The sequence below is a fragment of the Ambystoma mexicanum genome, chromosome 2p (genome assembly GCF_040938575.1).
Source record: "Ambystoma mexicanum isolate Mex_15411 chromosome 2p, UKY_AmexF1_1, whole genome shotgun sequence".
NCBI lineage: Eukaryota > Metazoa > Chordata > Amphibia > Caudata > Ambystomatidae > Ambystoma > Ambystoma mexicanum.
Genome location: NC_090923.1, coordinates 1,203,736,376 through 1,203,753,663, shown reverse-complemented (window position 1 = coordinate 1,203,753,663; position 17,288 = coordinate 1,203,736,376). Strand labels below are relative to the sequence as shown.

Below are 17,288 nucleotides of genomic sequence, written 5' to 3'. Positions count from 1 at the left end.
AAAAATCACAGCACAGGGTAAGAATCCATTTCAGATCAGATCCGACTGAGCTATGTTTCACTGCAAATTGCAAATTAAATTAACCTAATCCATAGTATCAACTTTAATTTATGAATGTGTACAACCATGAAATTATTACTAATTGAGTGGTGTGGAATATACCCATTATCCAACCACAGAAATGGTTGTTCTTCTAGTAGGGGACTGCAGCTGACCCTACACTGTTAACCGATAACTAGAGCCTTCAAATTCCAAATGTGACTCACTTTTAAATAACCCAGGAGTAGATCAGATTATGCCTTCAATTAAGTGTTTCATCAGTAATGCAATTAAAAAAGAGAGGCCAGCCAGTATGGTCAAATATCTTCAGCAGCAGCCCATTTTCCAGCAATCTTTAGGCAGGACATCAGGAACTGATCTTAGAAATGCACAGGGTATCCCAATGGTAATGCAGTCACCCATGGGACGAATCCTAATCCAGGCAGCAGACAAAGGTCACCAAAGAGGCTGACCCTAAAAAACACCAAACACACATTCACTGCCATACTGCATGTAGATTAGGAAGTTTGGAGGACTTTAAATAAGTCTACATCAATTTAAACCACATTTGAGGGTTCAGGATGTGCACACATCAGCAAATGGGCAATTCTGACTGTGCCTTAAGGTCAAAACAGACAAAGGAATATTCAGAAAGCACATGGCCAGGAGCAGGGTTTAAAAAAATAATTAGCTCTCCAAAGGCTACCATATCTTTGCTCCGATCTACTTTTGCGGTAGAAGGAACTACAACCCGGGTGCTGCCAAAGCTAAATCACAGTTGCCACCAATTTACTGAACAAATGGCTTTCAGTGTGACAGAATTATCCTGGGACCAACAAGAAGGGCTTAAATAGCACTGCTGCCTTGATAGCCATATGTGCGACTAAGGACTGCACATAGGAAAAGGTTTGCCATGGGAAAAGGACTTCAGTACAAGCATCTATAGCCACAAGAGAAAAGTACATCCGCCCAATGAAAAGAGTGCAAGATGCTGCCTTAGGTTCTACCTTCATCTCCCCTTTCCCCCTACCTCAGACTCTACCACGGACTGCTCTTAGCAACCTTCACTCTGCCATTACCAATACTCTTGACATCCTCGCACCAGTCACAAGGATCCGCCTGAAATCCACCACTAAGCGTAACACCTGTTATGACTCCGAACTTGCAGCCCTGAAACGAAAGGGCAGAGCAGCGGAACAGAAGTGGCAAACCTCAGGTTCACTCTCTGACAAACTGTCCTGCCGCCTGCTCCAAAGGCAATACAGACTCTGCCTTGATGCCAGGAAAAGGGCCCACATTCAGGCACTAGTATCTGGCGCATCCAATAACTCGGCTGAACTTTTCAAAATCTTCAGGGAGCAAGCAAGCTAAACCTTCCACAGTCTCCTCCTCCCTCTCCTCCTTCCCATGCCCTCTGCAATGCACTGGCCAGACACTTTGCCACCAAAGCCCAGGACATCATGAACACCCTTGCCACTCACCCACCAAACCCATCTCACACCTCCTTGCCTCCCTTGGCCACTCGCCCTCCTCCTACGCCTTCTCCTCCTTCACCCCTGTCACATCTGAAGTTACCAAAGTTGTCTGCTCTTTGAAGGCTTCTTCCAAACAGGTTCCCCCCCTGCTCCTCCAGAACCATCAAGGACAACATTGGCTATCTTGTCGCAGCACTCGCTGATTTCTGCAACCACTCTTTCACCGCTGGTCCTTTCCCCTCCTCCCCCGAGCACTGCCTTGCGTGCCTGCTCCTGAACAAATCTTCAGCTGATCCCACCCGTCCCTCCAACTACCACTCTATTTCAATCACCCCCTTCCTGTGGAAATTGATGGAGAAGCTCGCCTTGCCCCAACTCAACTCGCACACTGAACTTGTCGGTGGTCTCCACGATCATCAATCTGGATTCCGAGCATCCAGAAGCACAGAAACTGCTCTTCTGAACACCCATGAAGAACTGCTTGCATCCATGGACTCCAACTCCCCTGCTGTCCTTCTCCTACTTTATCTCTCCTCTGCCTTTGACATGGTCAACCATTGCATCCTCATACAGAGGCTCCACGATACCCTAGGCATCTCGAAACGAGCACTGGAATGGCTGACTACCTTTCTAACTGACCGCTCTTCCCAAGTCATCTTGGCACCTTCTCCTCTCGTACTTCCTTCTCCACCAGTGGTGTCCCCCAGGGATTTATACTTTCCCCCTGGCTCTTTAACATCTACCTTGCTTAGCTTACACTCATCTCCTCCCCCAACTCCCAGTGTTATGTAGATGACACTCAATTCTTTTTCAGACTTCCTGCTGACTCAATCGCACCTTCCTTCATCCCCCGACTGCTTATCTGCCATCCAGGCCTGGTGCACACCAACGATCTCTGACTCAATGCCAGCAAAACTGAGATCCTTCTGATTGGAATGCCTGCTCCTTCCCTCTTCCCTTCTCTCTGGCCTTGATCTATGGGCTGTCCCCCTGCTTCTTCACCTGAAGCCAGAAACCTTGGAGTCACTGCGACTCCTCTCGCTACCTCCTTCCTCCCTCACACTCAGGACATTGCTAAGAAATCCCACTTTCAACACTTCCTTCTCAAAGGAATTCTCCCTTTTCTCACTTTCCCCCAGAAGCCCAATGTTACCCGAGCACTGGTTTTCTCTAGCCTTGACTATTGCAATAGCCTCCACCTGCATCTACCTTCCTCTACTCTGCGACCCCTTCAGCTAATCCAGAATAGAGCAGTGAAACCAGGGATTGCATCTCTCCTGCCCTACAAAATATCCACTGGCGCCTGGTTGCTGCAGGGACAATTCAAATCCCTCTGCATCATCCACAAGGCTGTCTGGGGCCGGGGACTACTCGATATGTAACTCTCTCATTCAAAATACTCTCCTTCTAGAGCTTTTCATTCCTCTGGCACCAACTTCCTGTGTGTAAAGCGTTTAGCTAAACAGAGTAAGGGGAACAACCCAGTACCTACCCTACTGCCCTCTTCCTTTGCTACACTTGCACGTTCTGAATACTCACAAGGCATAGTAGGTTTAGTCCCTTTCCTTCACTGTATTGTTTGTTTAATTTAATTTTATTGCAATTCCCATGCCCCTCCCTGTTGCCCTGTGGGTGCTTTGAAACAGAATTAATTTACTGTACAAGCACCTAACACGCAAACAAACTAAACATAAAAACATGTAATCCAGCAGAAAGTTCAGGAGAGCCAGAAAAGTGGCAAGATATAATTCTAAAAAGCAAACTCTGCTTTAACAAGGGCGGTCCCTTTATTGTGAGTAATGAGTCTAGTATTCAATGAGTGGTGGTTCCATGGATAGACATTTGCATCGAGGACAATCAAAAATTGAATGTCTGCTTCTTGAATAAGGCAAGTACGAGACACTCAGGGGGGCTGGGGAGTTGAGCAGGGGCATTTCTCAGGGTTTCAGGTCAGCAAAAAAAAGAAAAATCATGGGACTAGTGTAGTGCTAGATTGGTAGCACCCATCCATGCTATGACCTGTCTAGCAGAGAAGGGGACATGAACATTAATAATATAAAGTTCCAACCAAAATGCTGTTAGAGGGTATGCATGGCATACAGGCCACTCCACTGATGCAACTAATCAATAGCAACTCAAAATGCTCCTTTTAACCCTATGTATCCAATTAGCAGACTGAGGAGTAGGGTGGGATGTGAAAAGGAAGAAGGTTTCAATACTAATGTCCTGATTCATAAAGGCTGGCACATTTTGGGAGAGTTGAATGGGCATTGCAAGTGTGGTGCTGTGCAGGCCAGCCCAACATGAATATTGTTTCTGGGGCATGACAATAACTGTAGCTACTATGAACATCTATAATGGGAAGTCAGGTTTCAACAATTTAGCCTGACCAAGCCAAGTTTTTCAGTGTCGTAAAGGAGGAATACAATATGTTGTTTCTTACTATTAACATTGTACATACTTCCGACTGCCCAACTAAAAACCCCTTCCTTATATTTGAAGCATGTATGTAACTTCCGTCTTTTGTGAACTACCTTAAACCCCTGAAGCAGGAAGTGAAATCAGGAGGAGAGAAGCAGACTTTGTAACAACATTCCACGCATCACATGGTGGTCGATTGATCTTGTAGTCTTTGATGCTCGGATAGTGAGGAATTGCCCATTGTTCAATTATCTGAACAAAATGGTCCATTAAGGAACAACCCATCATGTGCCAAACAAGGAAAAATCATTTGTCATCCAGCGGACATCAAGACATGGGTGATGAAGCAAGCACAGACCATACGCTGGCTGGGCAGAGAAGAGAAATACTGAGTTTACACGTTTTAAACTCCTGTATGCAAGTTGTGATCAATTTTCACCAGAGTGCACTAAATTTAGGAAAGAAAATAAAAGCTGTCTTTTTGGAACTAATACCATACTTAAAACTCTGACGCACAAAAAGGAGTTAATTCATGGACACGTTTCCAGTGTCCCATGAAAGTTACACCACCACCACCTGTAAGACTGCTACATTCACAACCATGTTACGGAGAAGTGTACACAATTGTACTTTGCACCATGCTCGGTACCCTGACCTGGACAGAAATGCATAGTCTGATGATCAAGTACCATTATTTGTGGCACATGGTCTCACACAAGCTGACAGTTATAATTTTAAAAGTGAACTACTGCTCAAAGTTATAACTCACCACGCCAAAGCTGTAGGTGTCCAGCTCCAATGTCAGCTTTCCCATCTTCACATATTCATCGGGCAGGTATGCCATTGTGCCACGCACCATTTTAGTCCACATGGCCGTGCTTCTCTGACCTGCACCCGCCGGAGTAAATCTGAACCGAGCCAGGCCAAAATCCCCAAGCTTGGGAGTCAGTTGCTCATCCAAAAGGATGTTTGAACTGCCAGAGACAAAGTAAAAACATCAACCAGAGGAGAAAAAAAAGGTTTTTTGCTTTACGCACTAAATGAAGTACTTTTATGGCTGTGTCCGCAATAGTTCCAAGATGAGAGGTAAAGCCTTGCAGTGGGCAGTAAAATTGTTCTAAAGCTAAAAATGTACAGTGGTCAAATGGGGTATCCAGTAATAATATTGCAGAAAAAAATAAAGAATTTACAAAGATGAAAAAATATTGCAAGAAATAATAGAGCGGGTGAAAAATGCCTAACAGCAGACATAAAATTGAAATCAAGAAAAGAAAACGTAATGATAGGTGTGGAATTTAGGTGTAAAAAAAGTAGGTTAAAATTGGGATAGAGGGGAGGCAGACTAGGAGAGTTTAGGAGTAGGAGAAGTAAGGTGGGGCGGGGAGCCCCTGACCCCCAAAATTAGCTATTTTTCCAATGGGCACTGCAAAGGGCATTTAGATCTTTTTTCTTGCAATATTTTTTGCACTCTGTAATAGTACGTCTGTTATTTTTGCAACGAAATCACAGTGAACCGTTAAATGGGCATGTGTCGTTTGCAGTTTTGTCCTCATCCAGAGTAGTTATGCATCCCACCACATGGAAGTTCAGCCAACAGCTTCTAAGCAATCACCGACTAGCAATATCATATTGCAAGTGTGTGGGCAAGGGGCATAAATTATAAGTTACTCACCGTAGTGACTAACATACTCTTAGTCCATAGTCCCCTTTCCTCCATACTGTATGGGCGTCCCTTCCAAGGGACGGGAGACTGAACCTTTTTCACCAGAAAAAACCTTCTTCCCCTTTAAATTTAGAGGCGCGTGGGGGCGCGGCCAAGGGAGCATGCGCTGCCCCGACTCCGCCCTCCGGCGCCACTACCTCAGTCCGCATTGACATGTCGACAATAGATTTAACATTGCCTAATGACACCAGTATTATTAGGGGGGAGGTTGGTGGGACGTATGGAGGAAAGGGGACTATGGACTAAGAGTATGTTAGTCACTGCAGTGACTAACTTATAATTACTCTTACGTCCCGTTCCCTTTCCTCCATACTGTATGGGCGATTACAACCAATTATAGCCCCAGGCTGGAGAGGAGACCCTCCTTAAGCAAATAGGTTCCTGAGAACCGCCTGTCCGAAAGCCGCATCAGATCTAGAGCCGGCATCCAAACAGTAATGCCTGCAGAAAGCCAAATGAGAGGCCCAAGTGGCCGCCCTACTTATGACTTGCCAAGGGACATGGCGCTGGAATGCGATGGCCGTTGCCTTGGCCATGACCGTGTGGGCATGCATGTTGGCCGGAAGCGGCTTGTGCTGGCCCTCATACGCTTCTTTGATGGCCGAGGCCATCCAGCGGCATATGGAAGCCTTGGAGGCTTGACAGCCTGGTCTTGAGCCTCCAAAAGTGACAAACAGGGCGTCCTATTTGCGGAAGCCCTTGGTCCTGTCCAAGTAGAATTTCAGAGCACGCCTGACATCCAGTCAGTGCAGCACTCTTTGTCCTTAGGGTTGGGAAAAACATAGGAAGGACCATTTCCTCGTTCAGGTGGAAAGCATACGGAACCTTGGGCAGAAATGCCAGGTGTGTACGCATGACTACCTTGTCCTTGTGAAAGGTGGTATATGGCTCAGAGGTGACCAGCGCTTGGATCTCGCTGATTATGGGCCGAGGTAAGGCCGACTAGTAAGGCTGTATTGATGGTGCGGTCTCTTGACGGGCAGAAGAGCCTAGCAGGACTAGTCGGATGTTTCTTGACGATAGGGTTAGAGGAGGAAAAAATGCCTTCCTCAGTTCTTGTAAGCCCCAATGGCTGCAAGGTATGTGCGGCAGGTCTCCACCTGTAAGCCTGAATGAGCGAGGTTCACCGAGAAGGAGAGCGTGTCGTCCAAAGTACAAGCCAAGGAGTCAATTGCCTTGGAGTCTGCCCAGTGGCCGAATCTGGCCCATTTGCTTTTGTACTGAGCCCTGGTGGCTTTGCTCCTGGTGCCTTGTATGATCTCCAGAATCGCCTGTGAGAGGCTAAGGTGACGAAGCGTTACCTGCTCAGGTACCATGCTGTGAGGGCTAGTTTCCCTGGTGCAGGGTGGATGATGTGGTGGGCCCGCTGGAAGGTGTATCAGGGGCACCTCCGTGAGAACCATGGCTTGGCCGGCCACCATGGAGCTATCAGAATGATGAGGAGCCGGCCAGACTCCTTGATCTTGCAAATTACCCTGTGGATCAGAGGAGTGGACGGAAAGGTGTAGGCTTTCATGCCGGTCCACTGGAGGTGAAATGTGTCATCCTGTGAGCCGGGGCCCTGACCTTGCTAGGATGCGAACTGGGGACAATTCTTGTTGTGCCAGGTGGCAAAGAGATTCACATGGGGGTGACCCCACCTGTTGAAGACCTCCTGAATAACTAGGTAGTTTAGCTGCCACTCTTAATTGTCCGCTCCCAGCCTGCTGAGCCTGTCCGCTTCCAGGTTGGATTCCCCCGGGAGGTGGACTGCCGAGAGGTAAATATCGTTTTCCAGGGCCCATTGTCACATGCTGATCACATGCTGATCACCAGTCTGCACAAAGTAGGGGATCTGGTGCCTCCCTGCTTGTTGACGTAGTACATGCTGGTCGAGTGGTCTGTCTGGATGAGGACAACCTTGCCCTTGAGAAGTGGTAGGAATGCTTTAAGCGCTAGCCAGATGGTGTTAAGCTACAACCAATTGATGTGGTATTCCTGCTCCCGTCGAGTCCAGGTGCAGTGGACCGAGAGATCGTCCAGGGTGGCTCCCCAGCCTTCGAGCGAGGAGTCTGTGGTGATGGTGACCTGCAGAGAGGGCGGCGAAAGGGTTTGCCCCGTCCCTAGGTTGCAGTCCATTGACCACCATGTTAGGTCCTGGTGGAGAGATGGAGGAACATTGATGCTCTCAGATTGAGAGCCCAGCTCCTGATTCCATGAGGCCGTGAAGTGCAGCTGAATACTCATCCTTAGTCGTGTGTGGCACGGCTAATAGACCGCTGCCAGTAGACCCAGGAGATGTTGGTACCACCATGCCAAGGTCACCTCTCTGCTGAGGAAGTGGGCGGTGGCCTTCTTGATGGCCGAGATCCTGTCCTCTGACAGGAAGACCCTCTCGGAGCACGTGTCCCAAGAATGTCAGAGTTTGTGTAGGCTGCAGCTGTGACTTCTTGAGGTTGAGCGAGAAGCCCAGATTTTGCAGTGTGTTCATAAGGGCATGGGAACAGTGGCAAACCGCTTCCAGAGATGTAGTCCGGACGAGCCAGTCCTTGAGGTATGGGTCGATGTGGAGACCCTGCGTTGTGAGGAGGGCCGCCACGGTGTTCATGAGTCTAGTAAAGACCCTGGGTGCCGAGTTGAGGCCAAATGGAAGGATTTTGTAACGAAAATGGTAGCCCACGATCCTGAACCGTAGGAAAGAACGATGGGCCTGCCAAAATCGGGACGTGTAGGTACGTGTCCTTCAGGTCCAGGGAGCACATCCAGTCTCCCCTGTCAAATGTGTCTGCTATAAAAGCCGACGTAACCATCTTGAATTTTTTCAGGGGTAGAGAGGCGCTGAGGGTGGAAAGGTCCAGCACAACTCTCAGGCCCGCCTGGTTCTTCTGAATGGCGAAAAATCCTGCAGTAAAAAGCCAAAACCTTGCTGGAGGCTGGAACTTCCTCCACTGCCTGGCTCTCTACGAGCGACCGGATCCTCGCCAAAAGAGTTGCTGTCCCAACCTCTGGGAGTGGAGGGGAGGAGGGAGCAGAGGCTGGGATAGGAAGGAAGTGCCCCGTGGATCCTACGGAGAGGATCCAGGGGTCCACGAAATTCTGGCACCAGAAATGTACATTGAGAGCAAGCCTGCCCTCCCACCGGAGACACGTGGACCCGAAGGGGCATGTCATGCCTTCTTTCCCTAGGAGGCTGACGCCGAGTAGGGGGACAGGAAAAAGCCCTTACTCCCACTGCCCCCGTTTTTTGTGCCAGTTCTGAGACGGCGAGCAGTCCGGCTGCCTGGATCTGCGTTCCTGGAAGCCGCGGAACCCTCCATTTGTACGACCCTTTTCCAAGCGCTGCTGAGATTGGGTGTACGATTTGGGTGTGGTGTTTGTAAGAATGGATAGAGACTTTGCTGTTTGTAAGCCGTTTTTCTTTTTGTCCAGCTCTTCATCCGTAGAGGAGTGGAGGAGGTCCCCCCCTTCAACGGTAGATCTTGGATGCGCTCCTGGACATCCAGATTACATATTGTTGCCGGAGCCAGGCTGTTCTTCTCATGTACGTGGCAATGCAGATGGCATGGCCCGAGGTATCGATATGAGCCACTGTGGATTCCATTAGGTCATGCCCCACGAGCTTGGCTTTAGCTAGCCCCGCCTTAAAGCGTGATTGGCACTGGGTGGGAGTTCCGGGAGGAAGTCCACAATTTCCCACCATAACCTTTGGTTGGTGGCAGACAGCATGGCATCTGCGTTGGCCTGACGTAGGTGCAAGGATGCATTGGAGTAGATTTTCTTGCCATACGCCTCCAAGATCATCTCCTCCCTGCCTAGCAGGGCCGCAGAGGAGGTGGCGGAGGATGACTGAGGCTTGGAGTATAGTGATGCTGCAGCGATCACAGAGGAGTGTGGCTGAGGATGGGTCGAGAGCAAGAGTGTATCCCGCTTCGTCTGCCTGTACTTGGCGTCCAGGCGTCGATTGATCGGCTGGACCGAGTGGGGCTTGAGCCAACCTTTCATGGCCAGGCAGACTACATCAGTGTGCAGTGGAATCCCCGTCCTGCTAGAGGGGCATCCGTGAGTACTTCAGCCAGAACCCCCTCTGCCAGCTGTTCAACCTCAGGTTGGGAGAGGCCCAGGTACTCCACCAGGCCAGCAAGACGTTTGTGGAAGGCCATGGCTGAGGATGGCGTGTCCGTATACTCCTCTTCGTCCGTATCCTGCAGTACCTGTGGAGGAGGAGGAGTAGATGGTGCCGGAGGCTGGGGTACAGGGACCGCAGCCAGAGGCTGAAGAGGGGGCGGTGTTGGCTGTGGAGCCGGAGGAGGTGGTTGCACCAGGGCCTGGGGGCCCGATGGAGGAGTCTGTGGTGCCGCTAGCATGGCGGGGATGACTTCCCTGATGGCGTCTTTGATGATAACCCCCATCTGAGGAGACCTCATGAGGCTGAGGAACTTCTCGAAGAACACCTACTCACTAGCCAAAGAGGTGGCAGGAGGTGCCGACAGGGTAGCGGGGGGCTGCAGGAGCCACTGCATACCGTGTCCATATGGACTCAAAGGAAAACTGCCCTGCGCAAATGAGGGGTAGACTGTAGGCCACGTACCTGGTTGAGGCCAGTCCCATCTTGACACTCGTTCTTTGCCGAATTCCTAGAATGGTGTCGGACGGGTGCCTCTTTCTGGCATGGTGGCCATTTTGTTGAGCTGCCTGCCTGCGACGTGGTGCTCGGCCCTCTGGGCCCGGCCTCGTCCAAGACTCTTGCATGTGGATCACTAGGCCTACCCTGCTCTTCGGGCCTCGGCCTGATAGGTGTGACACTCTCGACCCGGGGGCCGGTAGAGCTGTGTTTAGGCACCCCCTCGGATGTATTGCTGGTATTAGGGTGTAGCCCCTACGGGTGCTGGTAAAAGGGCAGAGCCCCTCTGTTGTAGACCCGGTAAAAGAACCCTCCGGTCCCTCAGCACTGCACCCAGGAGGATCAGAGGATCCCTCGACCCAAAGGCCGGTAGCTGCAGCAGCCTCGGTGCACGTGCCGGTAGAAGGACCTGACCGGTCCCTCCAACGCAGGAGAGTCCCTGGGAAGGAGTCTCCCCACATCAAAAAACCATGACCCAGGAACATCATCGCCAGCATCATCTTCATAAAAGGCCACTCCACCCTGTCAAAGGCCTTTTCCGAGTCAATCAAGACCAGACCGGCATTGTTCCCTTGGGTGTACACCTGATGCATTAGGTTGTTGGTCTTTCGGATATTGTCTGAACCCTGTCTCCCTTGTATGAAGCCACCTGAGCCCCATGAATTAGGGACGGAAGCAGGGTTTCCAGTCTGGAGCCCAACATTTTTACGTCATTATTTAACAGAGAGATATGGCGTTAAGAGGCACATCTAGTCAGGTCCCTGCCATCTTTGTCTATTGTGACTATCGTGGCCTCCAGCTTTAAGCTAGGCAAGGGGCCCTCCCATAATACGTTGAACACTCGGGCCAAGGATGGGGCTAGAGTAGATCTGAATCTTTTGTAAAATAGAACAGCAAACCCATCACTTCCAGGCACGGTCCCAGGCTTAATTCCTTTAAAGGAATGGTTCGGTCAAAATGTTTTATTGCCCCAAGGGCCGGCCATGTGTTTTTAAGCCTAAGTCGCTCGATTTTAGAAAAATTTCCTATGGACCTTACCCGAGTTTTCGTCCATTAAACACACGCGAAAACAGGCATCAGGGAGCTGCGATTTTGTGATAATCCTATCATTTCCCCCATCGCCCTGGCTGACCTGCTTTTGCGGCACTAAATCATATCCCCTGCCCCTGAGCCTGTCATCAGCATATGCGTACCGCCCATTTCACAACGCCAAAGCACGTCTCGTGTCAACATTCGCTGTGCTTCAGCTAATGACGTGTCGCCATGGAAATGGCAGGACACCTTTCTTCATTAAGTATAAACAGACCGTTTCACAACATACAGCAGCAGATTTTCGATTCCATTCCTCTCTCTGTGTTACTTTGAGTATTCTGTGACTCGTTTCTGTGCTCTGGTCAGCTACCTTCGTTGCTTGTAGCCCGTGTGAACAGATACCAGTACCACCGCTATCAATTATTTTAGTTTGTTTAACACACAATGGCTACAATAATGCCCTAAATGTACGAGCCCGAGTATACCGAGGAGGAACTACTGGAAAGGGAAACACGCGAAAACGATGGGTCTTCGGACGGCAGTTGGGAGGACGATTCAACAGCCGAAGAGCCTGGACCTAGTCGCATGGACGGTGTTTCCACATGGTGCACATGCAGTCGGTGCGAGCTAATGCCAACTGAGGACGAGAACTGCTGCTGCTGTGAAAACTCGGGATGCATGGCCTACATTTCGGAAGGCGAGCCACGACCGCAATGCATCACCAAGCTGCTAGACTTCAGGGCAGCCTGCCTCACACGGTCTGTGTTGAGGATAATGATGGTGCTTATGCACGAACTTCGCAAAACTGTTTGTCCTCGTAATCCGAGTAACGAGTAAGTATACTCTGCTTGTCATGACACTCCTATTTCATGGTCTTCTACTATATCCAAAATTACATATACATATCATTTTAACGCACAAAAGTCTTTCAATAGTGTGCAGTGTCTAGATAGCATTTGTCCGAGCAGAATGCCATTAGTTACAAGAATCGTCATTGACAACAAACATTTATTAAACTGATCTTGGTCATTTGAAAACAGTTTGTTTCATTCCTTTTCAGAGGTGGTACGGGCTGGTGGCCTATCGTTCCTTTACATGGTGGCTTCACGGGAGGCTTGGACACCGCGTTCGAAGAGTGATACCCGCCTGTGCCGTTCGTGCCATAAGAGAAACCTTCCCGAGTGACAGCGGTCAGTACAGGGGATTTTCTCTCGCTGTGCTGCAACCTGAACTGTACAATGTTTAAAGTTTTGTATTTTTGTGTCATCAAAATAAGATACAAAATAAAACACCACATATATTTTAACAACGGTTGTTTCGATTTTTTAAATGAATCAAGTGTGTCTCCATTCAAGGATGGACGTCAGTCATCTGTGCTCGGAATGGGTGAAGTTCAGGTCGCTGTGAAGCGGGGTGGTCACTATCTAAGCTAACATAATATATTATCAATAATGCATGCACTAAATAACACTTGTTCAAAGTCTTTCAGTCGGTTATGTCTCTATAAAAGTCACACATATATCTATACTATCAATTAACATTGGATTATACAGGCCTTAGGTCAAGGGTCTTGACCACTATAATACACTGTTTGAAGTCTGGGTCTGTGCTCACAAGAATCTCCAGTATGTGGCATTTGTTATTGATAGGCAACGATATACTGCAGTAGGGGTCTAATGTTAGTTGAGGATCTGCTAGGTGGGCATCATGGCGTGGTCAGTGGTCTGGCACATGAAGAGAATACCTTGCAGGGACACAGGCAGAATGGCAGTAAGTTTCCACTGGCGAGGGTGCGTGGGCAAGGACACGTTTGTGGAGATGAACGAGTGATGTGCTTGGTTCAGGCCGGTTCACATGCAGGACCGTGATCTCAGAGTGATGTGTTACATTTATTAGCTGTTGCAAATACCTCTGGAGTTTTCCAGTCAGAGTGGGAATGAGGGTGTGGGCCATGTGCTCTGCGCGCTGTACTATCGCAGTGAGGCCTGGTCACCAAGATGGAGTGGAAAGGGGGTACAAAAATGGATGCCCCGTGTCCTGCTCAGTGTTCCCATCTACGCGAATGTCATCCAAAGTTATCACATAAGGACAAGGGGCGAACCCACTACTGGAGGCACTTGGTACGGGTTTCTACTGAGAAGTAAAGGATGAGAGGGGCCTGATGGCCCCTCGCTCCCACACGCTTGCCTGCACGCCCCAGGCCCTCTATCAAAGGCGGTTCGCACCCGGGGATGAGCACTGGCATGGGGGGCTGTTACGGGCGCAAATGGCCAAGGTGCCAAACAGCACGTACCCTTCAAAAAGGTATCCCACGCCCAGGGGCCATCGCTCACATGGCCTCCTCAGACCCCGTGTCTCCAGGCAGGCCTTCCCCGAGGCAGGCCGCCCCCCTGCAATAAACATAATACCACGACATACACAAGTCATTCATTCACAAACACACCTGTTTCTAATACTTTATAAACCACTTGATATGTCTCATGAGAACATCTTTGTGCTTTGCAAGTCAACTCCTGAACCTTCTACCTGAGAAGCACTGAGATCTATGCTAATCTGCTCGTCGCCGTGCTATCTGTGACCGCTTTGAGCAAACTCGTCAGTGTGCTACCTGTGGCCATCTACTTGTTCTCCTGCAACATACTGCTCGGCCTGCTGAATCCAACTGTTTGTTGGTCAAGGTAAGGCCATGTATCCTAGTCATATTTCGGTCATTTTTACATTTCAATCTATTTGCTATTACAGTACCCAATAGAGCTGTGGTCACTGGTCTCATTGCTATTGACTTGAGTTTCAATTTTTATGCTATCAATAGATCTATTTATTTTCATCTGTGTCAATTGTCATCGAATGGCATCCTTCGGGGGTCCAGTCTATAATGTAAGCATGTTTCCTTTTCGTGCAAGACAGAACATCCAAGGGACGAGTCACATGTTCTGAGTTTAGTCACATAATTTAAAAAATATGTCTGTAACTTGTGCAAATACTAAGCTGCACATGATGAACTGGTATGGTTCCGGCGACCAAAACAAACCTTGCATTGAGCATGATATGGTTCATTTACTTTTTTATGACATTTTTATTCATCAAGGTTTTATAATACTCTTGATATTTAATTTTCAGAATTTTCAACAATGCCTGCCTGTTCGATTAGCGGTTGCCCTTCGAAGACCCATGCTACATCTGAAGGCACTACAATGCATGTTTTCCCGAAAACTGTTGATCGAATAAGAGAATGGGTCAGACATTGCGGATATCCACTGGATGAGCTGGAAAGTAGAGTCCAACAAGTCTTTGAGGACAAGAGGGGTGATCGATACCGCATCTGCAGCCGGCACTTTCCCTCGAACATGTACACCACATCTTGGGTAACAAAGAAGAATAAACGGCGATCGACACGAAAATTGCTCGCAAACGCTATTCCCACTCTATTCGTCCACATTCCGCCACTGGTGAGTCAAGTGTCCGTTTTTAGCTTTAGGCCTTGCGGTAGTGTGTAGGTAGCCGAATGGATTCATTGATATTTTAGGTGTTGTTTCCAATTTGTAATACTTTCGACATTGATATGAGTGTATAGCTTTTTGAATAATGAAATTTATCAATATATTATTTTTAGATTTCATAACGCACAAACGAAATCTATATATGGGCACAGGCAACTGTGCTATATTGCGCATTACTCAAGTATTCTCTCTCCTTACATGGCAATTTTAAATATTGGCATTTCATTATCAAACAATAATTTACCTTTACAACTTCTTGACTATCCCTTGAATCTGAAGCAAGAACATTCTACTTCCGTCACGTGCTCGCAGTTATCAACCACTTCTAGCACTTATGAGGTAATCATACTTGGCTATTCCGCTACAGACTTGTTTTATGCATGTCAAGTAATAGTTTTTATGCATCGTGTGATTATTTTACCAATTGTTTGGTTAGTGCTTTCCAATTGATATACACCTTAGTTGTCGTCCCCTGGTGTTTGTTTTCAGTTATAATTAGTGTTATCCATACTAATGCAAGTACTGTCTTTCAGGGAGATGCTGAAGCGTCCATCACATTGACAACAGCCCTAGATGTTCTTCAACAGCACGAGATATGGATACTGACAGCTCCATCGTCCGTGATTGTCAAGACTGGAACACTTGCCGTTTGATTGTTCTACACCATGTTTCATCGTGGTTAGCCGTTGATTGTACCTGCGCGGTCGACCCAAAGCGTGTGTTGTGTTTTCAATATTGTAATCCTTACTAATGCAAATACTATGTTTCAGGCAGTTGTTGAATCGTCAACCCACGCAGTTGATGCGGAGCCTGACATTCAAGTAATTCCAGTGGAAGCGGGACCATGCGGATACAAATCGGCGCAACAGCTTTCGGAAGTGCGCACCACATTGACAACAGCCCTAGATATTCTTCAGCTGCACGAGGTATGGATACTGACAGCTCCATCGAGCATGATCATATAACGTGATTCCATTTGCTATACTTTCTTCCCTATTAACGCAAGTACTGTGTTTCAGGGAGACGATGGAGCTTCCACTACAATCACAAGATCCCATTTAGATGATGCAGATGTAAAGAAATCGGAGAAATAAGTCGATTAAATCTGATCATATTTAAATATTCCTTGATTCTTTTAGACAATGCAACATTTGTGGTTATCTCTTTAGATGTACCTGTGCCGTCGACCCCAAGTGTGTGTTATGTTTACAATATTGAAAACCATACTAACGCAAGTACTGTGTTTCAGGGAGTTGCTGATGCCTCCTCTTCAATACAATCATTCGTGGGAGTCCATGCAGAGCGGAGGTATGGATATGGACAGCTCCATCAAACTAGGTCATCAGAGCTCGAATACTTGTCGTTTGATTGTTCCACACAATGTTTAAATCATGTTTGGCTATTGAGATGTACATGTGTGTTCGTCCTCACGTTTGTTTTATGCTAACAATATTTCGATACACAGTAATGAAAATACTATATTTCAGGGAGTCGATGGAGCCTCATTCCGTGCTGTCTATGCGGATACAGAAAATATAGTTGTTGCAGCACAAGAGGAAGGGGAGACATGCGGATACGTATCGGAGCAACAGCATGCAGATGTTGAAGGTCGAGTCAAAAAAGTTGCAAAGAAAAGAAACAAAAATAAGGTTATTTACAAACAGTTCATAACTTTAGAATTTTTTTTGTGCTGGGGACTATTTTATGTTTTTTTCCAAGTCAATCGTACTATACTTTATCGTGTTTAAACTGAACATCCCTTTTCCAATCTATCCTCTAGTTACCCGTGGGGGTCCGAACTATACATACACAGACAGTGAAGCGAATGAGAGATGTTGCTTGCCAGACCATTTACACTATGGAGGAACTATTAATTCAGACGCTGCGTGTTGAGACTCGAGATGCTCATGTCCAATGGCCAGAACATGAAATGAATGTGTCCGGAGAATCCAGTAAAGTTGTAAAGGACCATTGCTACAGTGCGACCGTACCATCACAAGAAGAGGATACTGAATGTATTGAAGATAGCTCTGAAGTAGTCGAAGACCAATTCACACAATCTACACCCACCAAAAAATTGCCACCCAAAAAGCTGTCGACATTGTTGTATTCTCCCATCAATGTTGAAGTAGCAGGTGTTGAAATGACAGTTCACCAATGCATCAGAACTTGATAGCAGCGATATTTCTTTCAAATGTGGTGAAATGTCCTCAACGTCACAGGCCGAAAGAACTTTGAGGCAGGATGACAGTCTAATGAAAGAGGGCAAATACATAGTATTCGACAGTTGTTTGATGAATATTCTAAGTATGCTGAAATGTGGGCATTCAGTTAGAGGGAAAGTATGTGGGAAGCCATTGATTCATGTGACTCATCAAAAACAAGGCAGTAACGTCAAAATACATGCCGTCTGTAGATTAAATCATACATTCTCATGGTCTGCACAACCAATGCTGGGGAAACTGCCAGCAGGCAATCTACTGTGTGCAGCTGCCTCA

At 47.7% G+C, this 17,288-nt stretch overlaps 1 protein-coding gene across 3 annotated transcripts in view; it reads right to left on the bottom strand.

Moving 5' to 3' along the window:
• The window catches only part of IRAK1 (interleukin 1 receptor associated kinase 1), a 956,043-nt gene that overhangs the window by 275,270 nt on the left and 663,485 nt on the right, over positions 1-17,288 (bottom strand). For all 3 annotated transcript variants that reach the window (XM_069645435.1, XM_069645436.1, XM_069645437.1), the window contains exon 9: positions 4,705-4,909. In XM_069645435.1, the coding sequence (XP_069501536.1) occupies positions 4,705-4,909 (205 nt within the window). The remainder of the gene's footprint in view (positions 1-4,704; positions 4,910-17,288) is intronic.